Source organism: Panthera tigris, chromosome E2, assembly GCF_018350195.1.
Source record: "Panthera tigris isolate Pti1 chromosome E2, P.tigris_Pti1_mat1.1, whole genome shotgun sequence".
In the NCBI taxonomy this organism is placed as follows: domain Eukaryota; kingdom Metazoa; phylum Chordata; class Mammalia; order Carnivora; family Felidae; genus Panthera; species Panthera tigris.
The window spans coordinates 54,224,439-54,250,758 of NC_056674.1; the positions used below are offsets into that span (position 1 = coordinate 54,224,439).

A 26,320-nucleotide genomic window follows, 5' to 3' on the forward strand; every position below is an offset into this window, starting at 1 on the left:
ACACTGCTGGAGATGACCGACTGTAAGAGGCCCGCGCGCGGCGTGGGATCGGGACCTTGAGTGTGGCGGGAGTCTCGAGAAAGCCACATCTCAGGCTTGTGGGGCGACTTTTTCACGTCTGCCACACGTCTCAAGGTGCGGGATTGGCGCTGGGCCTCCGGCAAGAAGTGGGGGACTACAGTTGAGGCCGGGATGAGAGGGCAGTGATACTATCCGTGACATCACCTCCGCCCGCAGTGGGGCGGGGCCTTACTGGGATGTACGTAAGTTCCGGAGCCTCCGCCAGTTGTCACGTGGCCGGTTACTTTGCTATCCGACCCTTGGGTTGCTGCTGTGCTGGGAGTCGGGTGTTTTGGTTTTTTTTTTTAAGTCAGCCTTGGCATCCGTTTTTTTTTCCGTCCGTGCGCCTGTGGTATTTTTCCTAATGCTCCAGTGGCAGCCCTTCCATGTAGATCTACAGAAAAGTTACCTAAAAGGGCTCTTGTCATGTATTCATTCAACAGATGTCTTGAGGAGCTGCTATATATATGTATGTATATGTATATGTGTGTGTGTATGTATATATATGTGTGTATACATATATGTATGTATGTATGTGTGTATATATATATATGTATATATGCCAGGCACTGTGCTACTAAGAACTAGAAGTAAAAAGAAATTAGTCACAGGGAATCAGGAGTTTGTTCAAGGGTTTACCAGCTTTATTGGTGAGACTGAATGCTCTCTACCAGAAGTCTGTAGAATGGCATTTTGCAAACTTAACCCAAAATGAAGAATCTTCTGAAGCATTCTAAAAGTGCAAGCTCTCAACGCGCAGCTGGGTGCCCGGCTCCACCCCCACCCCTCTCCCCCCAGTTCAAATTGATGGAGCCCTGGGAATGCATTTTTACAAGCCTACCCCCCCCCCCCCCCGCCACCCCGCGCCAGTGTTTTCAGTGGGAGAAGTTGGTTTGATATATCAGTGACTGTTGGACCCTATTTCTTCCCAGGGTATCTCCTCACACACTGCTTACCGAGAATATCTAATATTTCATTCCACATGTATTTATCATTTAGGGATATAGCCATGAATAAGGCAAACATAGTTCCTACTCTAGTGGCTCAGTATTTTAAGACAGTAATCAATAGGCAAGATCATTTTAGATAGTTTTGTAAAGACAGTAAGCAATGGAAGGTGGGGAGATACCTTTAGAATGGGTGGTCAGGGGCGCCTGGGTGACTCAGTTGGTTAAATGTGCAACTCTTGCTTTCAGTTCAGGTCATGATCTCAGGGTTTGTGGGCTCGAGCCCTGAGTGGGCTCTGCGCTGACAGCTTGGAGCCTCTTTGGAATTCTGTCCCTGCCCTGCTCACTCTCTTCGTCTCCCTCTCAAAATAAACAAATTAAAAAAAAAAAAAAAAAAAAAAAAAAAAAAAAAAGAATGGGTGGGCAGAATAAGGCTCTCACAGTAGAAGCCATCTGAGCTGAGACCTAAATTCAAGAGTTACCCAGGTGAATAATGTGCACAATGAACCTGAATGTTCTAGGCAGGGGTAACTGCAGGTACAATGAGCCTTCTCTGGAAGTATCCTTCTGTACTAGAGGAACTAAACACCAATGTAGCTGGAGTTCAGAAAGCCAGAGAGAGAGAGTGATAGATGATGGGGAGGGAGGCAAGAAGCAAACCCAGGGCCTTATAGACCATGGTGAGGATTTTAGTGTTGACATTAAGGTAGGTTGGTCCTGTATCTGGATAAGAAAACAAATCAGAGTCCATTTTCATGATCTTGATTCGGTTCTCTCTATTATTTTTCTCTTTCTAAAGTCCTAATAGTTCCCCATTTTTTTTTTTCCTGGAAGTGTTGTTTTCAGTATCTTCTTAAAATCATGTCGACTGTCAGTATCTTTTTGGAAATGGGCAATGGTAATAGATTGTATGCAATGTTAAACACTCAAGTGGTAGCATTGAGTCACAGCCTGGATTCCTATAGGGGGATACTTCTCTCTTTGTCCTTTTGCTAATCTCCTAGGCGTGGTGGAAGTAAATGAGATAGACAGACTGACTTCTGCCCCTTTTCTTAAATTTGGATACCAAGGTCTTGATGCTCTTTCTTGTCAGATAGGCAGAGAATTTAAATTTAAATTCTGCAGACACCTTGCTTCATCTTTGTTGAGAAACCATGCTTGCTTTTGATGTGCCATGTGTGTGTGTGTATATATATATATATATATATATATATATATATATATTTTTTTTTTTTTTTTTTTTTTTTTTTAGTTTATTTCTTTTGAGAGAGAACGTGCCCGCACGCATGTTGGGGAAGGGCAGAGAGAGAGGGAGAGAGAGAAAGAGAGAGAATCCAAAGCAGGCTCCGAGCTGCCAGCACAGGGCTCGACGTGGGGCTCAAACTCACAAAAGGCGAGACCATGACCTGAGCCGAAATCAAGAGTTCATTGCTTAACTGATTGAGCCACCCAGGCACGCCTGTGTACCATATTTTAAAATGGGGGGCAGTGGGAAGATGCCCATCAGTGCCCCCAGATGAGGTAACAGTTGAGATCAGCTGCCACCCTTGGCCCACAGCTTCTGCCCTGAGGAAGGTAATGAAAAGGCTCAGAACCCCCCTTCCCAGTGCTATAGCTGTAAGACAGCCACTAAGAGATGCTCCTGAAGATTGTTGCCCTTGTCTGTTGCTGAGGGAGCCATGCCAGATTTGGGGCTCAAGACCTTTAGGATGGTTGAAGACTCTCCCTGTCCGGCAGCAGGCAGGGAAAGTGAGGTAATAACACTATGTTAGCTGGTAATCCCTTAAATGAGAAAGAGACTGCAGCCCTCTTCACCTCTGTCTCTTACTGTGTCCTCTGGACTCCTGCATCCTACTGTTTAGCAGCATCTCCTCTTGGAGTCTAACAACCTTCAAACGTACATGTTCGAAATGGAATTCTTGAGCTTGCCTCTGCCCCCACCTCTAGTCTTCCCCAACTCAGGGGATAGCAGTTCTGTCCTTTCAGCTGCCTGGTACAAACATTGGTGTCACCTCTGGTCCCTCTTTCTCTCATAACCCCACATCGAGTCCATCAGGAAATCCCGTGGGCTCTTTCTTAAAAGCAGATCCAGAATCTGACCTCTTCCCACCCCTCCCCCTCGGTCCACCATCATCTCCTATCTGCATTGCAGCAGCCTCCTACCTGGCTTCCTACTTCCGCCCTCCACCCCCTCCAAGACAGTAGCCAGATTGATCCTGGTAGAAAACCTAAACAAGAGCATATCCCACCTCTTCTCAGGATCTTCCATCAGCCAGTGTCTGTCAGAGTAGAAGCCATCATCGTGGCAGTGACCCCTGGGCCCTCCGTATTCTCTGACCTTGTTACCTCCTCTGTGCCTCCTTACTGTCTACACTGTGGCCTCACTGGAGGCATCCTTCACATCCTTCACTGTTCCTTGAAAGCCCCAGGGCTTTTGCACTTGCTGTACCCTTTGCCCAGCAAGTTCTTTCACCAGCCAGCCACATGGCTCACTCTTTCTTCCAAGTATGGGCTCAACTGTCACCTGTATGAGGCCTGCTCATTCCATCCCCACCACCCCGACTTGTTCCCAGCCTGCTCCACTTTAACTATGGTTCGTTTCCAACACTGCTCTGTTCTCTCTGCAGCACTTACCACTTTTAACACAGTTTATGATTTTCTTGTTGCTTCTCTCTCCCCACTAGAATGGATGCTCACACTAGCAGGGTTTTTGTCTTTTTATTTTTTTAAGTTTTTATTTATTTATTAGAGAATGGGCAGGGTAGGAGCAGAGCGGGGGCAGGGGGGTGGATGATCTGAAACGGGCTCTATGCTAACAGCAGAGAGCCCAATACTGGGCTCAGACTCAAACTGTGAGATCATGACCTAAGCCAAAGTCCACTGTTTAACCAACTGAGTCACTCAGGCGCCCTGGGATTTTTGTCTTTTTGGTTAAAGGTGTATTTCTCCCCCATGCCTGCAAAAGTGCCTGGCACACATGGGTGCTCAGATTTTGTTACGTGAATGAGTAAATGAATGAATGATTTACCTGTCATTCCCATCAAAGATTAAAATACTCTAGCCTGTCAAGGAGAGGGAGCACTAATTTTTAAAACCTCCAAAGCCATTTAAATATGTGGCTTAAGGAGAGAAGAATCAAATCCTCCTTTTGAAACACTTCGCAGAATGCCTGAAAAAAAAGGTAAACATTTGGGTGTTTGACCTACAAATCAAAATCCTGGCTAAAAACATGCTGAAAAATTCCATTAAGTTAACCTTTGATGTTTGATTAATAGTTTGCTGTGCTGTTTTTGTTTTTATTGAAGTGCCAAAGAAATGGATGAAACTGTTGCCGAGTTTATCAAGAGGACCATCTTGAAAATCCCAATGACTGAAATGATGACAATCCTCAAAGCCTGGGATTTTTTGCCTGAAAATCAACTGCAGACAGTAAACTTCCGGCAGAGAAAGGAATCTCTCGTTCAGGACTTGGTTCTGCTCTGTGAGGTGATAACAGTGTTCAAGATGATGAACCTTAAGCATCATGCAACCCCTTTGGTTTTTTCTTTAATAAGATTTTTTTAATAAGGTTTTTTTTTTTTATGTTTATTTTTGAGAGAGAGAGAGAGCAAGCATGAGCAGGGGAGGTGCAGAGAGAGAGAGAGAGAGGGATGTAGGGTCTGAAGCAGGCTCTGCACTGACAGCAGTGAGCCCAGTATGGGGCTCAAACTCAACAAACCATGAGATCACGACCTGAGTCAGATGCTCAACTGACTGAGCCACCCAGGTGCTCCAAAGGTTTTCTTTCTTTTTTCAGTGTTTATTTATTTTGAGAGAGTATGAGTGGAGGAGGGGAAGAGAGAGAATCCCAGGCAGGCTCCCTTCTGTCAGCCTGGAACCCAGAGCAGGGCTCAATCTCAGGAACTGTGAGATCATGACCTGAGCCGAAATCAAGAGTCAGACACTTAACTCACTGAGCCACCCAGGCGCCCCACTTCCTTTTTTGAGTCTAAAAGAAATTTAGTGCAGCTGCTAAGCTATGAAGGGATGTGGGCTACCTACTACTACAGTGAGGAAGAAGCTAATTTTTGATTGGCTTTTGCAACTTCCAAAGAATGCCTACGTATCAGTAAGAAAGTGACCACCATGGGGGAAAATACAATCCATACAAGTTAAAATAATGAGAAGTATTCTTTTTTTACCTATTAGATTTTGCACCTAAAGATGAAAAGGTTAATACTCAGATGTGTTGGTAAAGTTGTATGGGAAGAGACCCCCTCTTTCACGTATATATATTAACTTTTCATTTTAAAACAATTTCAGATTTTCAGAAAAGTTGCAAGCATAAGAATAAAGAACACCCCTATTCCTGTACATTCTTCCCTCACTCACTTTTAAATAGATACGCTTTATGACCCAGCAATTCCACTGTGGGAGATTTATATGGAAAAATTAATAAAAAAACAAGGAGGTGGGGCACCTGGGTGGCTCAGTCAGTTAAGCGACCGACTTTGGCTCAGGTCATAATCTCACGGTTTATGGGTTCAAACCTTGCGTCAGCTATGCTGACATCTCAGAGCCTGTAGCCTACTCTGGATTCTGTGTCTTGCTCTCTCTCTCTCTCTCTCTCTCTCTCTCTCTCCCAGAAATAAACATTAAAAAATTAAAAAAAAAAAAAAAAAAGAGGTATAAGTATTATAATCGATACTCATATACTTAGGTACAAACATGTAAGTATTTATACATAAATAAGATGTTAAGTAGCCTTGTTTAAAAAATAAAAAATTGGAAATAGCTCTACATAGGAGGATAATGTTACGTCCACATAACAAAATATTCTTCAGCCATTAAATAAGATAAACTCGATCTTTATGTACAACATCAAAAAACGATATATAATATGCATGTATGTCAATGGATGTGTGTAGGGCAGTGGTTCTCAACCAGGACAATTTTGTCTGCAGTGTCTGGAGACATTTTTGGTTGTCAAAGCTGTGGGAATACTACTGGCTCATGCTGGGCAGAGGCCAGAATGTTCCTTAACACCCTGGGACAGCCCTCCACACATAGAATTATCCGCCTCTGAATGTCAGTAATGCCCAGTTGGGAAACCCTGATGTAGAGGAAGTTTAGAGGGATACAGCTGATTAAAAAACAAAACAGGAAGTTGAAAGTGCTGAATGAAGAGTAGATTGTGGGGGGAGGAGAGGAGAGTGCCTTTACCGAGACATGAGTCGGGTGTATCTGCTACTTGGCAGGAGAGCAGAGATCGGTGACACTCGTTCTAAGCAACTCTAAAATGTGCTGTAAATGTAGCAGAACCCAACTATCCCCCACGTTCACTCAGTGTTTTATCTTCTCTTTCAGAATAAGCGTGCAAGTCTCCGTGACGCAGCCCTTTTAGACATCATTTGTGAGTGTCGGTGATTGTGTTTACACTTACCCCATCCCCTTTTGTCAGAGAGGCAGTTCTGGATGTCAGTCAGGTGGACCTGGTTTCAGTCCCTCCTCTGTCACTTACCAGTCTCCAGTCCTTCACCCGGTCACATGGCTTTGCTAGGCCTAGACTCCTCCCAAGAAAAATGGAGAAACAACAGTACCTACTTCACAGGGTGGTTTGGGAGGGTTAAATAAGATAATGCTTGAAAAGCTCTTTTAGCACGGTCACTGGCACACACTAAGCACGTTTGTCAGGCTCTGTATCTTTAACAGAAATTGAAAATAAATTTCCGAGAATTTGTTCCTATTACGGTGTAACTTGTTACCTGTCCTCCCCTTCCGTTTCTTTTTTTTCCCCCCTTTGTATCCTAGGTTTCTTCTCTGTATTTTCTTCTTTAAGATGTTTACTTCCCTCAACAGGAGGCAACTGTGGAGTCTAAGAACACAGGCTCCAGGGCCAGATTTCTCGGGTTCGGTTCATGGCTCTGTCATTGTCTCCCTGTGAGTCCTGGTGGAGGCCCTTGACATCTCTGCCTCGGTATTATCATTGGACAAACCTTTATAATAATGATGATGTCGCATAAGGTGACAGTGAGGGTGAAATGAGTCCATGTCATGTTCTTAAAACAAAGTCTGGTATGGGGCGCCTGGGTGGCTCAGTCACTGGCTGAGTGTCTGACTTCGGCTCAGGCTGTGATCTCGCAGTTCATGAACTCGAGCCCCACATCAGGCTCTGTGCCGACAGCTCAGATTCTGTGTCTCCGTCTCTCTCTGCCCCTCCCATGCTCACACTCTGTCTCTCAAAAATAAATAGTAAACAAGGGGGTGCCTGAGTGGCTCAGTCGGTTAAGCTTCTGACTTGGGCTCAGCTCATGATCTTACAGTTGGGGCGGTGGGTTCGAGCCCCACATCGGGCTCTGTGCTGACAGCTCAGAGTCGGGGGCTGCTGCAGATTCTGTGTCTCCCTCTCTGCTCCTGCCCCACTCGTACTCTGTCTCTCTCTCTCAAAAATAAATAAACATTAAAAAAATAATAATAAAATAAATAAAGAGTAAACATTAAAAAACAAAAAAATTCTTAAAAAAAAAAAAACCCTGGTATTTACTAATTAATCATTATCAGTTGATATTCACTGCCTTCTGTGACCTGGGGCATAACCACATTCAGCTTTATATTCAGCTCCAACTACGAAATAGCTGAATTCATTCAGCGCATCTGCCTCCGGTTGAGTGTGTCTCATTTTCAGTGACTGGATGATGTCTAGACCGTAAAGGGTAGATCCACATAGTTTCCCTTTCTCACGCATTTGTTCACATGTTCTTTGACTACTACCACGCAGTGGGCTATATGCTAGGCACTGCTGGGTCCAACAGGTTGATTCATACTCTCTTGAGAGGCCCCAGTCTCAGGGGGGAGACAGGTCACCGAGTGACACAAATGCATTCTCACAGACTGTCGCAAGTGCTGGGAAGGAGAAAAGGCAGGGGGTCTGTGAGACCAGAGTGGGGTCAGCCACCCCAAGGGTTTAGGAAAGACTTCCTTGAAGACGCGAGCTGAGACCCACAAAGGATGAGTGGCATTAACTAGGCAAAGGGGAAAGAGGACATAAAGAGCAGGAGAGCATAGGGCACAGCACCAGAAGGTCTTGGAGCAGGAGGGTAAGTAGGGGAGCAGAGAGAAGGCGGGAGATGGGAGTCCAGTGCTGCAGGAGGGGGTCAAAACAAATGAGGCATAGGTAGGGGGATAATTCAGAGACTCAGAAGCCCCTCAAAGGATTTCACTCTTTATTCTAAGAATAAAGCCAAGCCCTCCAAAGATTATGAGCAAGAAAAGAATCAGGTTCTTGTTTTTTTAAAACTCTCAGTGCAGAGACAGGGACGAGGGAGGACGGGAGAGACCCAACAGCAGCCTGTTGGAGCAGCCAAGCAAGAGAGGGATATAGCCTGAGTGAGATGGGGGCGTGGAGGGATGGAGAGAAGAGAGCGGGGGCAGGAAATGCAAGGGGTAAAGCGGACTGGACTTGGCTGGTAGCTCAGTCCTAGCAGAGTGAGCTCCCGGGTAGCTGTAAGTGCTACGGAGGAAAGCAGCGCAGGGCGCAGTGGGCGGGTGCTTTGGGCAGGGGATCTGGGCAGGCTGCTGTGCATAGGTGGCCTCCCAGTAGAGACCAGAATGAGGGGCACCTCGAGCTCGGAGAAGAGGGCTCCCGACAAAGGGAACAGCCAGTGCGAACACCAGTCGTGAGGAGCACAGCATCCCTGTTCTGCTGGCTGAGTGAGGGGTTCCATGGAGGAGACCCGTGTGGGAATAGAAGAAATGGTCTAAGTAAGAGTAGATGCGAAACCTCTGCTATACTGAGTAATTCTTTATGATTTGTTTTAGTTGTCCAGGGGAGATTTAATCCACGTAAAATTTATATTTGAATAAAAATGTGTATGACCTAATTGATAAATTACTGTTATTTTCTCTGGCATCATATTACATTAAATACATATTTAAAATAGGTATGTATAAGCACATTACTTGAGAGTTCTGTGATGTGATAGTAATAAGCTCTTCCCCCCTCTCTCAGATACTCAATTTCATCAGCACCAGAAAGTCTGGGATGTTTTTCAAATGAGTAAAGAACCAGGTAATGTTTTCCATTTTTTTCAAATTTAATTTTATTTTATTTTTAGTCATCTCTACACCCAACGCGGAACTCGAACTCACAACCCCCAAGATCAAGAGTCACATGCTTTTCCAACTAGGTCAGCCAGGCACCCCGGTGTTTTCCATTTTAAACTGAAATTTATATTTTATATTTTGGCATTTTTAAAAGGAATGCTAATATGTTCCTCTGAAATGTCTCTTCTTTTGGGGGCACCTGGGTGGCTCAGTTGGTTAAGTGTCTGACTCTTGGTTTCAGCTCAGGTCATGATCTCATGGTTCGTGGGATTGAGCCCCAAGTCAGGCTCTGTGCTGACAGTGCGGGGTCTGCTTAGGGCTCTCTCTCTCTCCCTCTCTCTGCTACTGCCCTGCGCGCTCTCTCTCTCTCTTTCTCTCTCTCTCTTTCTCTCGCTCTATCTCTCACATAAATAAATAAACTTAAAAAAAAAATTTTTTTTTTAAATGTCTCTTCTTTCAAAATGAGCAATTTCAAAATTACTCTTTTGTGGGAAACATGAGAAGTATATTCAGTGACACTGTATCCAGGGTACCGGCAGCATTGGTTTGATTAGATCAGTGTCCCTCTTTGACGTTCCACAAAAAGCTTAGCTTCAGAGTCCTTGCACATGTATTTCTTGAACATTTGTCTTTATTGATTTGTCTTTACTTTCTTTTGACCTTGACAGGTGAAGACGTTGACCTTTTTGATATGGAACAATTCAAAAGTTCATTTGAGAAAATTCTTCGGAGAGCATTAAAAAATGTAAGAATAAAATTTATCTGAATCTCCACGAAATTCAATTTCAAGGCATCTGTGCAGTTAAAATTTGCTACTACCTTGGTTTGTGTTTGTTTTTTGTTTTTGTAAGAATTTTAATTAATTTTAATTAGTAATATCCCATACTCTTCTAGGCCAGATCAGAGATAAATCCTACTTCATTACAGAAACTTTCCCTACCTCTTACCTGTCAATTTGAGGCCAAATGCTTCTTTCTCAAGAGGAGCACCACGCACCAGAACTATCTGGAGTGATGGAAGTGTTCTGTGTCCACGCCATCTGGTACACGGGCTAGTAACCACGTGTGGCTATGGAGCAGTTGCAATGTGGCCAGCATGACCGAGAAACTACTACATTAATCTCATGTAACTGTAGTGAATTTCAGGCCAGTGGCTACGGTATCGGTCGGTGTCACTCTGGAGCGCCCGTAGAATCTTCAGCTCCCCTCCACTGTCCACAGGTACCACCGAGTACCTTCTCGTAGGTTGAGGCGATCATGTTTTTAACAGCCTCCCTTACTTCCTTCTCTTCCCACCTCAATCTGCCTCAGTCCTGCTTGCTTGGAAAGACAGGACCCATCACTGTCCCCGTGCTCTGGCTGCCCGCTCCAGAAGAGTGGTGTTCCCTCTTCATATGCAGACTCCACGACGTGGTCTTTATGTCTCTTCAGCTCACGCTTTGTGACGTCTGCCATACTCGTATCCACACCCTCGTCACTGAGCATCTTCCCTCATTTCTTTTCTTACGGAGACCCTTCTGTGTGACGTTTGAATCCCCGCCCTACCCCCGCATCCTCAGAGGGCCCACCTGCCTTGTTCTCTGTTCTCCATCCCATTTGTAATCGCTTCTCTACCACTCTACTGCTTATAAGCATGCTCCGGTCTTGGTGGAACGACATCCATTCTCCATGCTCGTCCTCAAGCTCTGTTCTTTCTACCACAACACTCTTGGGAGGAAATATTTATTTCTTGCCCCCGATGTGTCCTTCACAGGGAGGGGGTCCCATAGGCCCAATGGCACCGGCGTCCCTCCACCATCCCCTTCACCTTTCTCTGGAAGGAGCGCCAACTTAACCTGAGTGAGAGCAGGTGCCCACAGGGACACCCGTTCTGATCTGTTCATCCAAGGCCAGCTCTGCCCCTACCAGTGGAGACTTCCCGGAGTGGTTCTGCCACCACTTATGTGGTTAGGTCTGCCTGACTGGATTTTGTTATCTGGAGGGCCACCTGCCTGTGGATATGAGCCAGTCCCCATTTCTTGGTAAATCTGTGTTGGCCTCACCTGCCAACTCTTTGCCTTATTTCTCAGTTGATCCAGAAGGACAGGGAAGAGGGGTGGTATTTAGTGGCCCCCTTCAAAAACCTTCCCCAAAAGACCATTTGAAAGGGTAATGCAGGGGCACCTGGGTGGCTCAGTCAGTTAAGCATCCAACTTCAGCTCAGGTCATGATCTCACAGCTCGTGGGTTCGAGCCCTGCATCAGGCTCTGTGCTGATGGCTCAGAACTTGGAGCCTGCTTCGGATTCTGTGTCTCCCTCTCTGCCCCTAACCCACTTGCATTCTGTCTCTGTCTCTCTCAAAAATAAATAAACATTAAAAAAAATTAAAAAAAAAAGAAAAGAAAGAAAGGGTAATGCATCCTCACCGGCTTCATGCTTAGGCCCTTTCCATTCTGGCCACCGCTCTTGCCGCCATATTGAAACCGAATTTTAAAGGCAGCAGTTCTCACAGTTTGATCATCAACATCACCTGGGAACATATTAGACATGCAAATACCTGGGCTCCCTCAGACGCTGTAAGGGTGGGCCAAAGCCCTCCAGGTGCTTGCTAATGCCCAGTCAAGTTTGAGAACCTCCCTGTTCAGGGGCACCAGTGATATCACAAAATCCCACGGCCTGTTCTCTTTCAGCAGTAACGCCGATTGCAAACACCTCTGTGTGTCGGGCCTTGCGCTGAGCCCTTGCCACTCACTAACTCACTGCACCCTCCTGACGAAGCAAGGTGGGTCCCACAGGGGCAGAGCGGCAGAGCCATGATTTAAACGCGGGCAGATGGCTTCGAGGTCATGCTCTTCACATCTACACTGGCAGGGTCTCACACCTCCACCTTCCATGTTCCAGATGCACAGCATCCATTTCTTGTGCTCGGGAAGGTCACATGTCAGAGAACAGCCAAACCCTCTTGATCCTGAATCTCTCGTCTTCTCCCGGTTGTCGTCAGCCCATCCTAAACTGCTCTTCGTGACCACCCTCTTTCCTTTCCTCCTGCTCTTCACTGGAGCATCACCACAAGGTTCTGCACTCAGCCCTGCCCTGGTTAGTTTCGGCTGCGGCGAGAGATGGGGGAGGTGGTGACAGAGTCCTTTCTCATTTCCCTGTCAGAAGCTAATCAGTTGTCCGAACACCATTTGTTGACTAATTTAGCCTTTTCCGCTGGCTTATAATCGTTGGCTTCTTCAGATTCATTCACACTCTTTGGGTCCGTACTCCTGATGTGTTTCTCCTCGTGCCCTCCTGGATCCCCTGCCTGCCTGTCAGGTGTCACCACCTGTAGTCTACACTCCACCCAAACCGAACCAGTCTTCTTCAAGCCCTTGAGCTCGCCATAGGCTGTTCCCTCTCCTTGGAACGACCTCCCCGACCTGGCCTTTGCACAGCTCGCTCTTCCCTATCCTTCCCGCCTTTGCACAGCTCACTCTTCCGTATCCTTCTGGCCCCCTCAGGGAGTGTCCCTGATCCCCCTGGCAGGCGGTCCTCTGTCCTGTGCTCCTGTCACCATTTGCCTCCTACTTCCTGCTTTAATTGTCAGCCTTCCTCCGGTCCCATAGTCTCCCTGAGAGGAAACCAACCGTCCTGCTCCCCTCTGACAGCATGAATGGACTGGGCACAGGCTTTGCCACCTCCTTATCCACCTCCTCATTCCTTTAATAGCTGTAGTTTTAAAAATATTTAGGGACACCTCAGTGGCTCAGTCGGGTGAACGTCTGACTCTTGATTTCAGCTCAGGTCATAACCTCACAGTTTCATGAGTTCGAGCCCCACATCGGACTTTGTGCTTACTCGCTCTCTCTCTCTCTCTCTCTCTCTCTCAAAATAAAGGGAGGGGCAGAGAGAGAGAATCCCAAGGTCCGCACTCTCAGCACAGAGCCTGACACGGGGCTTGAGCTCATGAACCATGAGATCATGACCTGAGCCAAAGTTGGATGCTTAACCAGCTGAGCCACCCAAACACCCCTCAGTTATTAGATTTCTTCTCTTCCATCACTTCTGCATTCCAAAAGCTTTTCCCTCCTGAATGAATTTCAGGCAGACTAGTGGAAAAGGCTGGGTGAACAAAGGAGCTTTTTTACTGGTCAGATCTTCCTGCCTGAAAGGCCGGCAAATGCCCAGCACCCTGGTGTCTTCTCTGTCTCCCCTGTTCCCCTGCCCTGAGCTGGACCACGTGTGCCAGCCCCATTTCTCAACTACCCGAGGACTCCCAGCCGTCTTCGCTTTCTTCCTCCTGACTTAACTAGCAGCTGGATAACCCCACTTTCCAAAAGGCTGCTGATGGTGATGTCATGCCAAGTAGAGTCTCCTGGTGCCCAGGACTGAATAGTAACTTGCCTGTTGCTCTACAGGAGGTGACTTAACCTTTCTGTGCCAAGGACCCCTTTTGCTGTTAGTGACGCTTATAGGCCACTTCTTGAAAGTCATTTTTTTAATTTTTTTTTTAATGTTTATTTATTTTTGAGATGGAGGGAGACAGAGCGTGAGTGGGGGAGGGGCAGAGAGAGAGGGAGACACAGAATCTGAAACAGGCTCCTGGCTCTGAGCTGTCAGCACAGAGCCCGACGTGGGGCTCAAACCCACGAACTGTGAGACCGTGACCTGAGCCGAAGTTGGATGCTTAACTGACTGAGCTACCCAGGTGCCCCTTGAAAGTCGTTTTTAAATGCTATAATATAGAGAATTACAAGGAAAACCAAATACATGAAAATACCATTATTAAGGTATTAAAATACGAAGTCGTGCTGTAGTACTCATATGCTTCTTTATTAACACAGTAAATAATTTCACAGTAGGTCTAAAAACAACTAGTTTCAAAGTAGTGATGGCATAAATGATATTTTTGAGGCATGTGCAAGGCTATAATGGGGTGAGAAAATATTTGGTATTTGTCCAGACAATAGAGTAATAGTTCCTAACATTCTACCGTTTCGTTGCCTACCTTCACGATTGAAGGAAATGCCAAAGTTCAGTTAGTTTGTAGACGTGCTGATTTTGATCAGGGCCTTCAGGTTACGAACTCTTGCCCTTGAACCAATGGGGTAGAGAAGCTGGTACGACAGAGGGAGCTGGGGGCCTAACTTGGGGGGTAATGGATGGAGCCTGTGCTACGGGGGATCTGATCCAGAGCCTTTGAGAGTATGCTCTCTGTATGCCAGGGAGAGAGACACGGAGAGAGAGGCAGAGTCATTAATCATATGTCTTACCAGGTAAAACTATTCAAAATGCATTGTTCTTAGGAAACTTATAAAGAGTGGCACCTAGGTGGCTCATTTGGTTAAGCATCCAACTTCAACTCAGGTCATGATCTCACAATTCATGGGTTCAAGCCCCACGACGGTCTCTGTGCTGACAGCTCAGAGCCTAGAGCCTGCTTCAGATTCTGTCTCCCTCTCTGCTCTTCCCCCACTTGTGCTCTGTCTCTCTCTCTCTCTCAAAAATAATAAACATTTAAAAAAATTAAAAAGAAAACTTATAAAAAAGAGACAAACTAAAAAATATGTTTCAATTGTAAAAAGGTAGCACATTTACTCTCCTTTTTTTACCTATACATCATGTAGCACAATAATGGTAATCTGTACTAAATATATTAACATAGTTAAGTACGTAGCAATTCTGTGTGTTGTAAGCTTCATTTGTTTCCCATGCTAAACTTTTTTCTGCAATGTTCAGTAGCCAGTTATGAGCAGTTTACGGCCAGGGTACCCCTGGCCAGCAGTACCATCCCAGGTTAGCCAAACCACTTAGGACACTTGGCTGGACTCACCTCCTAGTTCAGCTTGGACAGTATTAATCTGAGCTATCCTCAGTGAAGCGTGCTTTTTCCTTGCTGTTGAAGGATGATATCTATCAAGGTAGTTTCTTGGGAAAATAGCAAAGGTCTGCATCTGGGCCTTACCTCTTCAGGTATCTGAATATCATCTTTACGAGAACAATGTGAGATAGAACATCTTAGCCCGTTGATTTTTAACCTTTTTTTGGATCATAGACTCTTATGAAAATTTTGGTAAGTGATACCGCACCCCTCTCCAGGAAAGCGTACATGTGTGCCCAACCACACATCCAATTTAGGAAGGACACAGACCTCTTTTAAGCTTCTCCAAAAGCCCTTGCTTACATTATCCTCATTGTAGGCTAGAGAGGTTAACCTGAATATGTTGAGTGCAACCGATATTCTCCCTCTGGTAAAGGTGAGCCCTCCACGTAGTGCCTTCAATCTTGATTTTACAGGCTTCGGTTTTATAATGTGACACAAGCCAGCAGAGGCCCACTGGGCGCCAGTCGGGGCCAAGCGCTGTGGCTCCTCACTCGGGCAGGTCAGACAGCCCCGCACACTCCACACCCCAGCCTGGGGAGGGCTCCTTGTCTCATATACGGAGGGAATGTGGGAAAGCAGCCAGATGAAGAGTGGGCGGAGTCGGAGTAACTGCCTTCTTACCACCTGCTTTCTCTGGGGATCCAAGAGGGAGGAAGTAAGGAGACGTGGGCAAGCCAAATGCATTTGCATCGGCTGCCTCCTGTCCAGGGTCTGACTTCCAAGGGGAAGCTGAATTGGGGGGCAGTTAAGAGTCTAGGAGGAGGCCATTAAGTTCTAACCCAACTGGCAATTACATTTAAAGGTTTAGAAAGATCTGTATTTTATCCATGAAATGGAAACCAAGTAGAATTTTCTATATTCTTGCCACGTAACTTTAGAGTAATCATTAGCATCTGAGCTAAATGCATAAGAACATTTGGATTAATATATTTGAGCCCATTACTCCAGAGAAATCTTACCATTAAACTTTATAGTGCACGCTAGGTCTGTGCTCGATGTCAAAAAGTCTTATTTATAAATCAGGTATGCCATTTGTAAGCTTGCCTTATTTCATAAACTCTTACAGGTCAGTGAACAGTTTTTCAGGACAAGCCCAAGAAATTGTTGAAAAATTGTGATACCCTGATTGTAGGGTTTAAAATTTGTTTTCCTTCTGGGGTGCCTGGGTGGCCAGGTCAGTTAAGCGTCCAACTTTGGCTCAGGCCATGGTCTCATGGCCCGTGAGTTCAAGCCCCTCTGTCAGCGGGGTTGTCAAAGTGGGCTGTCAGCACAGAGCCCACTTTGGATCCTCTGTCTTCCTCTCTCTCAGCCCCTCCCCTGTTCACGCTCTCTCTCTCTCTCTCGAAAATAAATATTTTTTTTAATAAAATAAAATTTGTCTTCTTTCCAAAAGACTTTGCAAGGCATAAATGTGTAATTCCAAACAACCACAAAACCTTTTCCCAAAGATTCCCAGAACACTGTACTGAAAACTACAGACTCTGCCAAATCTCTGCCTGTATGCAAGGTTACACACACATCCTTCACCCCGAAGGAGCACCAGTTGTTGGTGCTATGGATTTTTTTTTTTAATGTGACTTTTTTTTTTTTTTTTTAAGTAATCTCTATGCCCAATGTGAGGCTTGAACTCACAACCCCAAGATCAAGAGTCATATGCTCTACCGACCGAGCCAGCCAGGCCCCCTGGTGCCACAGATTTTAATTAGGAAACTTAAATCTTCTTTTTATTAAGGTGACGGTCAGCTTCAGAGACGCTGAGGAGAATGCAGTATGGATTCGAATCGCCTGGGGAACACAGTACAGAAAGCCAAACCAGTACAAACCGGTTTTTGTGGTGTATTATTCCCAGACTCCCTACGTCTTCACTTCCTTCTGCCACCTGAAGAGCAATACACCCCTTCTGAGTCAGGTATGGAACCAATTACTATAAGCTATAGTATTTTTATTACCCTTATCTCCGAGGTCTGTGTAGGTTTAAACTGCTCAGTAAGCGTTTTATATAAAATGCCACATGTAATCCTTGATTTCCTAAAATAAGGAGCAGAAAGTGTTCTACAAGTGGGAGCATAACACAAGTATTTGTTTGGAGCTCTCTTACTGTCTTTCAGTCTAGAAGAAATACGCGCTTCAGCGAAGGAAACAATCAACTAAAAGGCAGCCTACGGAAGGGGAGGAGACATTTGCAGATGACATATCCGATAAAAGTGTTAGTGTGTAAAACCTTTAAAGAACTTATGAAACTCACCACCCAGAAAACAAATAATCCAGTTAAAAATGGGCAGAAGACATGAATAGAGACTTTTCTAAACAAGACATCCAGATGGCTAACAGACATGTGAAAAGATGCTCACCATCACTCATCATCGGGGAAATACAAATCAAAACCACAATGAGATACCACCTCACACCTGTCAGAATGGCTAACATTAACAACGCAAGAAACAACAGGTGTTGGCGAGGATGCGGAGAAAGGGGAACCCTCTTGCCCTGTTGGTGGGAATGCAAACTGGTACACCCACTCTGGAAAACAGTAGGGAGGTTCCTCAAAAACTAAAAATAGAACTACCCTTTGATTCAGCAATTGTGCTACTAGGTATTTATCCAAAGGATACAAAAATACAGATTTGAAGGAGCACATGCACCCTGATGTTTATAGCAGCATTGTGTACAATAACCAAAAAGTATGGAAAGAGCCCAAACGTCCATCAGCTGATGAATGGATACAGAAGAGGTGGTGTCTACATACAATGGAATATTATTCAGCCATCCAAAGAATGGAATCTTGTCATTTGCATCAGTGTGGATGGAGCTAGAGTATATTATGCTAAGTGAAATAAATCAGTCAGAGAAAGACAAATATCATGTGATTTCACTCATATGTGGAGTTTGAGAAACAAAACAGATGAACATATGAAAGGGGGAAAAAGAGAAAGGGAAACAAACCATGAGAGATTCTTAAATATAGAGAACAAACTCCAGGTTGATGGGGGGAAGTGGGTAGGGGATGGGCTAAATGGGTGATGGGTATTAAGGAGGGCACTTGTGATGAGTACTGGGTGTTATATGTAAGTGATGAACCCCTGAATTCTGCCCCTGAAACGAATACTACATGGTATGTTAACCAACTAGAATTTAAATAAAATGTTGAAAAGAAAAAACTAAAAACAAATGAGGGTAAAGCAACTGGACATCCACAAGGAAGAAAAAGAAGAAGATTGTGTAGGCTTTGTACCTTTACAAAAAATAAACTCAGAAATGGATCATAGCAGTAAATCTAAGACTATAGAAACTATAGAAATCTAAACTACAGAAACTCCTAGAAGGTGGGGCACCTGGGTGGCTCAGTAGGTTGGGCGTCCAACTTTAGGTCATGATCTCCAAGCTTTGAGTTCGAGCCCTGTGTTTAGGCTCTGTGCTGACAGCTCAGAACCTGGAGTCTGTTTCAAATTCTGTATCTCCCTCTCTCTCTCTCTCTCAAAAATAAACAAACATTAAAAAAAAACTAAAAAAAAAAAAACAAAAAACTCCTAGAAGGTAACATAGGAGAAAACCTCTATAGCCTTGGGTGTGGCAATGATGTAACACCAAAGGCACAGTCCATTATAGAAAAATATGTAATAATTGATAAGCTGAACTTCATTAAAATTAAAACTTCAGCTGTGCAAAAGACAACATCAAAAGAATTAGAATGTAGGCCACAGAGTGATAGAAAATACTTGCAAAAGATAGGTCTAATAAGGGACAGCCTGTCCCATGATTTGTCTGCCTGTTACCCAGTATACAAGGCAGGAACCCTTCTGGGTCCCTTGGCATGCGGTGCTAGATTCCACTGTTTGCACGGGGCCATTTTGGTTTCTGAATGGATGCTGAATTTTAATTATTAATACAGGGAACAGAGGGATGCCTGGGTGGCTCGGTCAGTTGAGCATCCAACTCTTAATTTCAGCTCAGGTCATGATCCCAGGGTTGTGGCATCGAGATGCACGTCAGGCTCTGCACCAAGTGTGAAGCCTGCTTGGGGTTCTCTCTCTCTCTCTCTCTCTCTCTCTCTCTCTCTCTCTCTCTTCTCTGCCCCTTTCCCCTGCTCACGCATGCACGCTCTCTCTCTCTCTCTCTCTCTCAAGTTAAAAAGGGACATGTGATATGACATCACTGGAAAACGGCCACTGAAGGAGTGAATTCTGTGGTTATTTTGTATCACCAGCAGTCATAAAATTATATTTTCATGTGATTACCTTATTGTAAAGTAAATCACAAAATATGTAGGATATAACCTCAGTTTGTCGAACTCAGAGTCTTGGATTCTGCCTTCTAAAGTATTATTATTGTCACCTTTCATCATCAGTCATTTCCTTGTTTGGGAAATAAACAAATGGTTACCTTACATATGAGAAAAGGAAGAAGTAACGTGTGCTTAGTGCAAAAATTCAATCAAATACCATAGATGTTATAAATATCAGGATAAACACGGTAATCCTCACGGTCTTGCTAATTTTCACTTCCAGGCGCTGACAGTTGCTAGCAATCACCATAAGATTGTGAAAATGGACCTCAGAAGCCGGTATCTGGACTCTCTGAAGGCTATTGTTTTCAAACAGTATAATCAGGTGAGCCCATCAGTGACTCTGTGAAGTTGTGTGCGTCTCCATTTTCTCTTTCACACTTGAGTTAGAAGCATCTGGGCAGGTGGGAAAGTCCACCTCCAACAGAAGGAGATCACTTCTGATATTACTGAAGCGGAGAAAGCTCTCAGTCAACATGAAAGGAAACAACGGTCCCCCACTATCATCTTGTTATAATTACATTGTGTTTTATACTGCTCATCAGTCATCAGAGCTTACGTGAGAGAGCCCAGCTTCCAAATGAGCTCTTCTAGTTAGAAGTTATTTTATCTTTACAGTAACTTGACACTGTCTTTTGAAGCTAAATTCTGTTACTCCATTATGCAAGACAGAAGCAGAATTAATTCTTGTCCCATCAGTCAAGCAGGTAATAGAGGGGTTGCAAGGAAAGGAGAAAGCGTCGGTTTATCAAGCCCCCCAATTTATTTATTTCTTAAGATTATTTGAATGCATTGTTTCCTCTAATGATAAAAGTAGATCTGGCCTTTTGCACAGACTCAGGGTTATTTTTCGCTCTGCATGGCAACTGCGGGCCCATATGTTTAGACCCCTGTGAGTGGATTGTTAATGCTCTCTGTATATCTCTGAGCCCTTAGATATGTCACACTTACGTATTTTCATCTGTTCTAAATAGAAAAAAGTGATGGCTCTCTGCAAGCCACTCTTTAAAGAAAAAAAAATCTAACATTAAGTTAATGATTTTCTCCCATAGCAAACTCCCCCGCCTTACCCACCACCCTTCCACCTGTTCTATGACAGTTGCATTCATTCCTAGGAAAATTCACATCGTCAAACACAAAAACAGTTGCTGCAGCGTGAGTAGGGAATGAGAGATTGGCTTCCAGGAGGAAAGTGGTTTTTCTAAAAGGAATGTCGGCAGGTGTTTTGTGGTGATGAAGGCGTAGCTATCAAGCAGAAACATCACATTGCAAATACATTTAGTACCTGTGTCCTAAAACCATTTATTATTTATATTTCAAGATGTTAAAATTAGGAAAAGATTCAGTTTTCTTTCTTTCTTTCTTTTTTTTTTAGAAGTTTGAAACTCACAACTCCACTATGCCTCTACAAGAAAACCTTGAGCTGGACATGCACAGTATGTGTGTTTTAAGATAAAACAAATTTGGAAGCGCATCATTCCTTTTTAGAGTTCTTTTTTTTTAATTTTTTTTTTTTTTAACGTTTATTTATTTTTGAGACAGAGAGAGACAGAGCATGAACAGGGGAGGGTCAGAGAGAGGGAGACACAGAATCTGAAACAGGCTCCAGGCTCTAAGCTGTCAGCACAGAGCCCGATGCGGGGCTTGAACTCACTGACTGCGAGATCATGACCTGAGCCGAAGTCGGCCGCTTAACCGACTGAGCCACCCAGGCGCCCCTCCTTTTTAGAGTTCTATCACTCGGTAAAACACCTAATCACTAGGAGCCTGATTCAAAACTATTTACTGCTTTGCGAAAAATTGCAAATTAACTTTCTGCTGAAAGGGGGAAACCAAGCTCCCGTAGGTTCTTTCTAGCATTTACTAGAATGGCAAGTAGTAACACTAAAAACAAAAATTAACTAATAGTCAAGCATTTCTTTAGTGCCAGGCACCACACAAAGATGTTTACAGGTATCATTTCCTTCATCTTCATAGCAGTGCCCGAACAATCTCTTCATCGGGCAGCTGGGTTTCAGATGGGTTTAGCCACTTGCCAGGCAAAGTTAACACAGCTAGGAATTGCCGAAGCCAGAGACGAAATCCAAGTCTGTTTGAGTCTGGAGCCCCAGCTTGGAATGCGCTGGATAAACTGCTTCTGGAATACTCAGTTGTGACTGTGTCGCTCCTCACAGGTGGCACGAGTCTGTCCGTGGAAAACCCAGGACAGCAGAGTAAACAACGACTGAGGAGTGGAGGGGTACAGCCTACATTTATGGAAATGAACGTTTTCCTGTCTCTCAGCAATGATTTGGCGATAAAATGAGATAGTACAGCAATTATGATTTAAATACGTTTAGGACTTTCCGATGGCATAGGAACCGCTGTTGATGTCATGTTAAGTAAAGAAAGCAGGATACAAAACTCTGTGTATTTTATAATCCCAGTTAAAAATACATATCTTTTTATTTGCTAAAAAGGGGGCTAAGGGTGCCTGGGTGGCTTAGTCAGTCAAGCATCTGACTTCGTGATCTCGATTCGTGTGTTCAAGCCCCACTTTGGGTGAGCCTCGCTTCTCTCTCTCTCTCTCTCTCTCTCTCTCTCTCTCTCTGTCTTTCTCTCTGCCCCTTGTGGGATTCTCCCTCTCCCTCTCTCCGCCCCTCACTTATTTGCGCCCTCTCTCGAGATAAATAAATAAATAAATAAATAATTTTAAAAAGTGAGGGGTGAGCTAGACAAAATATATTAAAACATTAACAATGCTTTTCCTTCATTGGTAGAATTATTGGGGATTTTTATTTTATTTACCAGCGTGCACTTTCAGATTTTCCTATAGTAAGGAATTATTGCAATCAAGAGAAGAAACAGTAAACTTTCTTTTAAGTTTATTTATTTTGAGAGAGAGAGCATGCACACGTGAGCAGGGGAGGGGCAGAGAGAGAGGGAGACCCAGAAGCCGAAGCAGGCTCCAGGCTCCAAGCTGTCAGCACAGAGCCCAACGCGGGGTCCACCCACAGACTGTAAGATCATGACCTGAGCCGAGGTTGGACGCTTAACGGACTGAGCCACCCAGGCACCCCAGTAAATGGTATCTTTAAATGACACGAGCCAGTTGAAAAGTTAGGAAGGAAAGGAGGATACTTTATGGATGAAAGATATTTCTAATGTCTGTTTTCTTTTGAAATCTTCCATGTATAGTGGATTCAAGGATCATTCATGAAAACAGAATCGAAAAAGAGAGAGTCCAGAGAGTGACTCAAGAAACTTTTGGAGACTATCCTCAACCAAGACTAGAATTTGCACAATATAAGGTGGGACATTGCTATAAACATGAACTATGAGTTACCCATATGTTTGTAAAAGAAAAAAAAATTAGGTGGAAAACGATAATAAGAACCTTTCTTTTCCTTTATCACTGTTTTCTTTTTTTAACTTCTCTTTTTTCTTACTGAAGTGGTGTCGACCCACAAGGTTAGGCCAGTGTCAGGTGTACGGTCATGGTGCCTGATTCTGTGCATCACTCATTGCTCACCATGATAAGTAGCGTCACTATCACTTTGTATTCTGTGTGATAAATTGAAGAGTTAAAATAGACGTCTTTATCGTATGTAATAAGTTCCCATGGTAGCGAAGGAGACTTCTAGAAATTCTGAATTTGCCTTTTGATTTCATCTTAGGTACTCATTTAGTTTTGTGTAACCAGCTGTGATCTGTATTTTTGAGGGGAAAAAAGTTGTGAGCTATCCCCTTTCTAGCCCGTCCACACTTGCCTGTAGTCGGTGCTCATAAATATTCATTGAATAAAAGAGTGAATAAAGAAGTCGTGACATACCTAGACCAGTTGGCATCACCGGAGAGAAACCAGTAAGTAGCCTAGTCAATACTATAAACCTAGCTCATTCCAGAACTGTGCCACTGCCCACCAGGAAAGCCAGGTTGGGGGCAAGCCCATTGCCACCATTAGAAAAATTCAAGGTTTATATCACGATTGCCCCAATCTAATACTGGCACTCCTACTCATAACACCCTCCTCCCCTCTAGTAAATTCTTTCTGCTCTGCACCCCCTACAGTTATAGGCAGTGCTTTAAATCCACCATTGATCTGCTCACCCAGGCCCAACACCTGTTTTCTTTGATTTGTTTTTAGTGGGAAAAGCTATTATCTTTCAAGTTGGGCTCCCTACATGACAGTTTTAACCCAGTTCCTTTGAACAACTCATAGTCTAGGACACTGGTTCATAGTGTGGTCTCTGGAGCCACCGTATCAGCATCACTTGAGAACGGGTAAGAAATGCAGATTATTGGGCCCACTGCACCGTGGTCCTACTGGATCAGGGACTCTGGAGGTGGGACCCAGCCATCTGTTCTTACAAGCTCTCTGGCTGATTCTGCCTACTAAAGAGAACCACTGAGAATAAGTAAGAATCTGCAAAGCCCCCCGTGGATACAATTTAGAATCGCTCTGTTCTGTAAGTCAGAGTGCACGTTGATTCATGCCTGCTATTAATTTTCCCTACCTTTTCTATTTTGAAAAACGTCAAACCTTCAGAACACTTGCAAGGACATTGCAATGAACATCCATTTTCCCTTTGCTTCAGTTCACCAGTTGTTAACATTTTGCACATTTCCTTTCCTTCTTTTTCTTGATTTCTTCTGAACCATTTGAGTTAGTTGCAGACAATACTCACCCTCTAAACATTTCAAAATACTGCCTGTAAATTTTAAGAGGCACTTTAAGGAAAAGAATTTCGAAATTAGAATCTAAGACTCCAGTACCTATTGAAGCAGCCAGTGGATATTTGATATTAAAGGATTGTTAGATTGTTACTAATTTTTCTAGGTCTGATACTGTTACGGAGGTGAAGGTTTTAAAAGGAGTCCTTCTGGAGCACCTCCTCGGTGGCTCAGTTGGTTGAGCCTCCACCTCTTGATTTCGGCTCAGGTCATGATCCCAGGGTTGTGGGATCGAGCCCCATGTTGGGCTCTGTGCTGAGTGTGGAACCTGCTTAAAATTCTCTCTCCCTCTCCCTCTGCCCCTCTCCACTACTTATGCTTTCTCTCTAAAAAATAAAAAAATATTAAAAAAAAAAAAAAAAAAAAAAGACCAGTGCCTGGGTGGTTCAGTCAGTTAAGCATCCGACTTCATCTGAGGTCATGATCTCACTGTTTGTGGGTTTGAGCCCCATGTCAGGCTCTGTGATGACGGCTCAGAGCCCGGAGCCTGCTTTGGATTCTGTGTCTCCCTCTCTCTCTGCCCCTCCCCTGCTCATACTCTGTCTCTCTGTGTCAAAAATAAACAAACATTAAAAAAAAAAATTAAAAAAGAGTCCTTCTTAGGTCTTTTCTAGGTACTGAATGTTTACAGATGGAATACCATCGTGTCTGGGGTTTACTGCAGAATAGTCCCGTGGCAGTGGTCAGTATGGAACAGGAGGTGGGCTGGTAGAAGACTAGCCATGAACTGATAATGGTTTCAGCCGGGTGACGTGCACATGGGGACTCATTGCCTGTGCTCCTTACTTTTGTGTATTTTTGAAATCTTCCATAATCAGGTAAAAACAAACCATGGTAGTGACTCGAAAGACATGACATTTTTACATCGAAATGACAGATTTCAAAAGATAGTGCAAATTTGCCAGTAAGAATGCAAACTAAATACTCAGGTGAAGATCACCTGGGGGTAGAGTTGACCTCCAAGGTCTCCTGTGTGCGGGCACTGTGCATACATGGCATTTTGTGGATGATGCCTTTTGACACACGGGTTGCCCTCTACGTTTGCAGTTAGCAAATTAAATGGCTCCCGCCCCCGTCGATCCCTGTATTTCTTGAGGACAAGAATTAATGAAACACATCACCTGATTTAATTACAGTTTGCCATCACAGCTGATATATTTAGTAGTTATTTATAAATAAATTTGTTGACAGCTTGAAACGAAATTCAAAAGTGACTTCCATGGAGGCATCTTGGCTGAGAGAAAAGAGCCCCTCCGGTGCCTAATAAAGTTCTCTAGCCCGCATCTTCTGGAAGCATTGAAATCCTTAGCACCAGCTGGTAAGTAGTCAGCTTATCTTACAGGCGGGAAGAATTCACGACACACTATATCTGATCCTCTCTCTCTGCTGGCTAATTACCTCTGAGCTTCCTCCTGGCTCCCATCTGCTATCCCCGCGTGCCCTATTTTGCGTATATTCTCCTTCTGTACGTCACGGGGGTCCATGATCCACCCACCCTCTAATCTTGGCCATTTTTAAACTGACTTTTTTTGTTTTGTTTTTTTAATTTCAGGTATTGCAGACGCACCACTTTCTCCGTTGCTCACTTGCATACCCAATAAGGGAATGAATTATTTTAAAATTAGAGACAAATAGGATGTGTGTGGTTTTGTAAGCACACTTTTTCCTTGAATATATTGCATATGCATTTCAGTTAACAGCTAGCTGGACAGCTTCTGTGTATGAACTTGTGTTTTAGAAATTCATTCTTAATATTGACAGTCCAGAAATGTTCAATATGCTTGTTGGGACTGATTCTTTCCTCCTCCAGTGTGTACCCCGCTCCCCCATATCCTGCAAAGCATAGCAATTGTGGGCCTTTAAAAAGTGACTAGGTGTCCTGTTTCTCACTCCTGTCTCTCCTCGATCCTGGAGAGACTGAGTTCTAATTGCTGTTTCCAGTGATTTTGTCTGAAGCCTTGGATCATGGAAAGAAATAGCAAGAAACTATCCTCAACTCAAAACTTTCTAGGAAAATCATAAAATTGGTCCCTTCAAAGGGTAGAGTTGGGTCTATTAAGTTATTGCAGGAAGTACAATATCAGATGATTCAGTAATATAATAGTTGCTGTGTAAGTATGATACTTTTCATAGTCTGTTTTATCCTACATATGGCATTCAAACTCACCATACTATACTGATTTGTGAATAAAGATTTAAAAACTGGTACATCACTTCTGATGGAAATTCTTCGGTGATCATCACAATATAGCATGTCCTTTCTTAATAACATTTCAAACTCTACTCCCTGTTGTGTTCCACAAAGGATTTGGGGTATAAAAACGTTTATTACAGTTACGATAAAATTAAAAGGTGAGGCAGTCTGGGCAAATGGGAAAGCAAACAAAAAGCA

The 26,320-nt window shown here is 44.0% G+C and overlaps 1 protein-coding gene across 6 annotated transcripts; it reads left to right on the forward strand.

The window, feature by feature from the left end:
• Window positions 1–67: 67 nt before the first annotated feature.
• On the forward strand, window positions 68–26,153 carry CENPN (centromere protein N). 6 transcript variants are annotated; one of them, XM_007082841.3, is made up of 11 exons: window positions 68–135; window positions 4,313–4,493; window positions 6,354–6,399; window positions 8,995–9,054; window positions 9,758–9,834; window positions 16,666–16,842; window positions 19,439–19,540; window positions 20,591–20,651; window positions 22,393–22,505; window positions 25,120–25,246; window positions 25,481–26,152. In XM_007082841.3, the coding sequence occupies exons 2-11, from the start codon at window positions 4,323–4,325 to the stop codon at window positions 25,561–25,563; spliced, it is 1,017 nt and encodes a 338-aa protein (XP_007082903.1). In that variant the 5' UTR covers window positions 68–135; window positions 4,313–4,322; the 3' UTR covers window positions 25,564–26,152. The 6 variants fall into 6 exon arrangements, with proteins under 6 accessions (XP_007082903.1, XP_042825232.1, XP_015393299.1 ...); XM_042969296.1 differs by lacking the exon at window positions 68–135 and adding an exon at window positions 192–259 and having other exon boundaries at window positions 25,481–26,153; XM_007082842.3 differs by lacking the exon at window positions 68–135 and adding an exon at window positions 311–529 and having other exon boundaries at window positions 25,481–26,153.
• The last annotated feature ends 167 nt before the right edge of the window (window positions 26,154–26,320 follow it).

Excerpts from the sequence above, each read along its gene's own strand:
- CENPN (XM_007082841.3), top strand. The coding sequence starts at position 4,323 with ATGGATGAAACTGTTGCCGAGTTTATCAAGAGGACCATCTTGAAAATC. Across the intron at positions 16,843-19,438 it reads ATACACCCCTTCTGAGTCAG|GCGCTGACAGTTGCTAGCAA; the intron begins GTATGGAACCAA and ends TTTCACTTCCAG. Across the intron at positions 19,541-20,590 it reads TTTTCAAACAGTATAATCAG|AAGTTTGAAACTCACAACTC; the intron begins GTGAGCCCATCA and ends TTTTTTTTTTAG.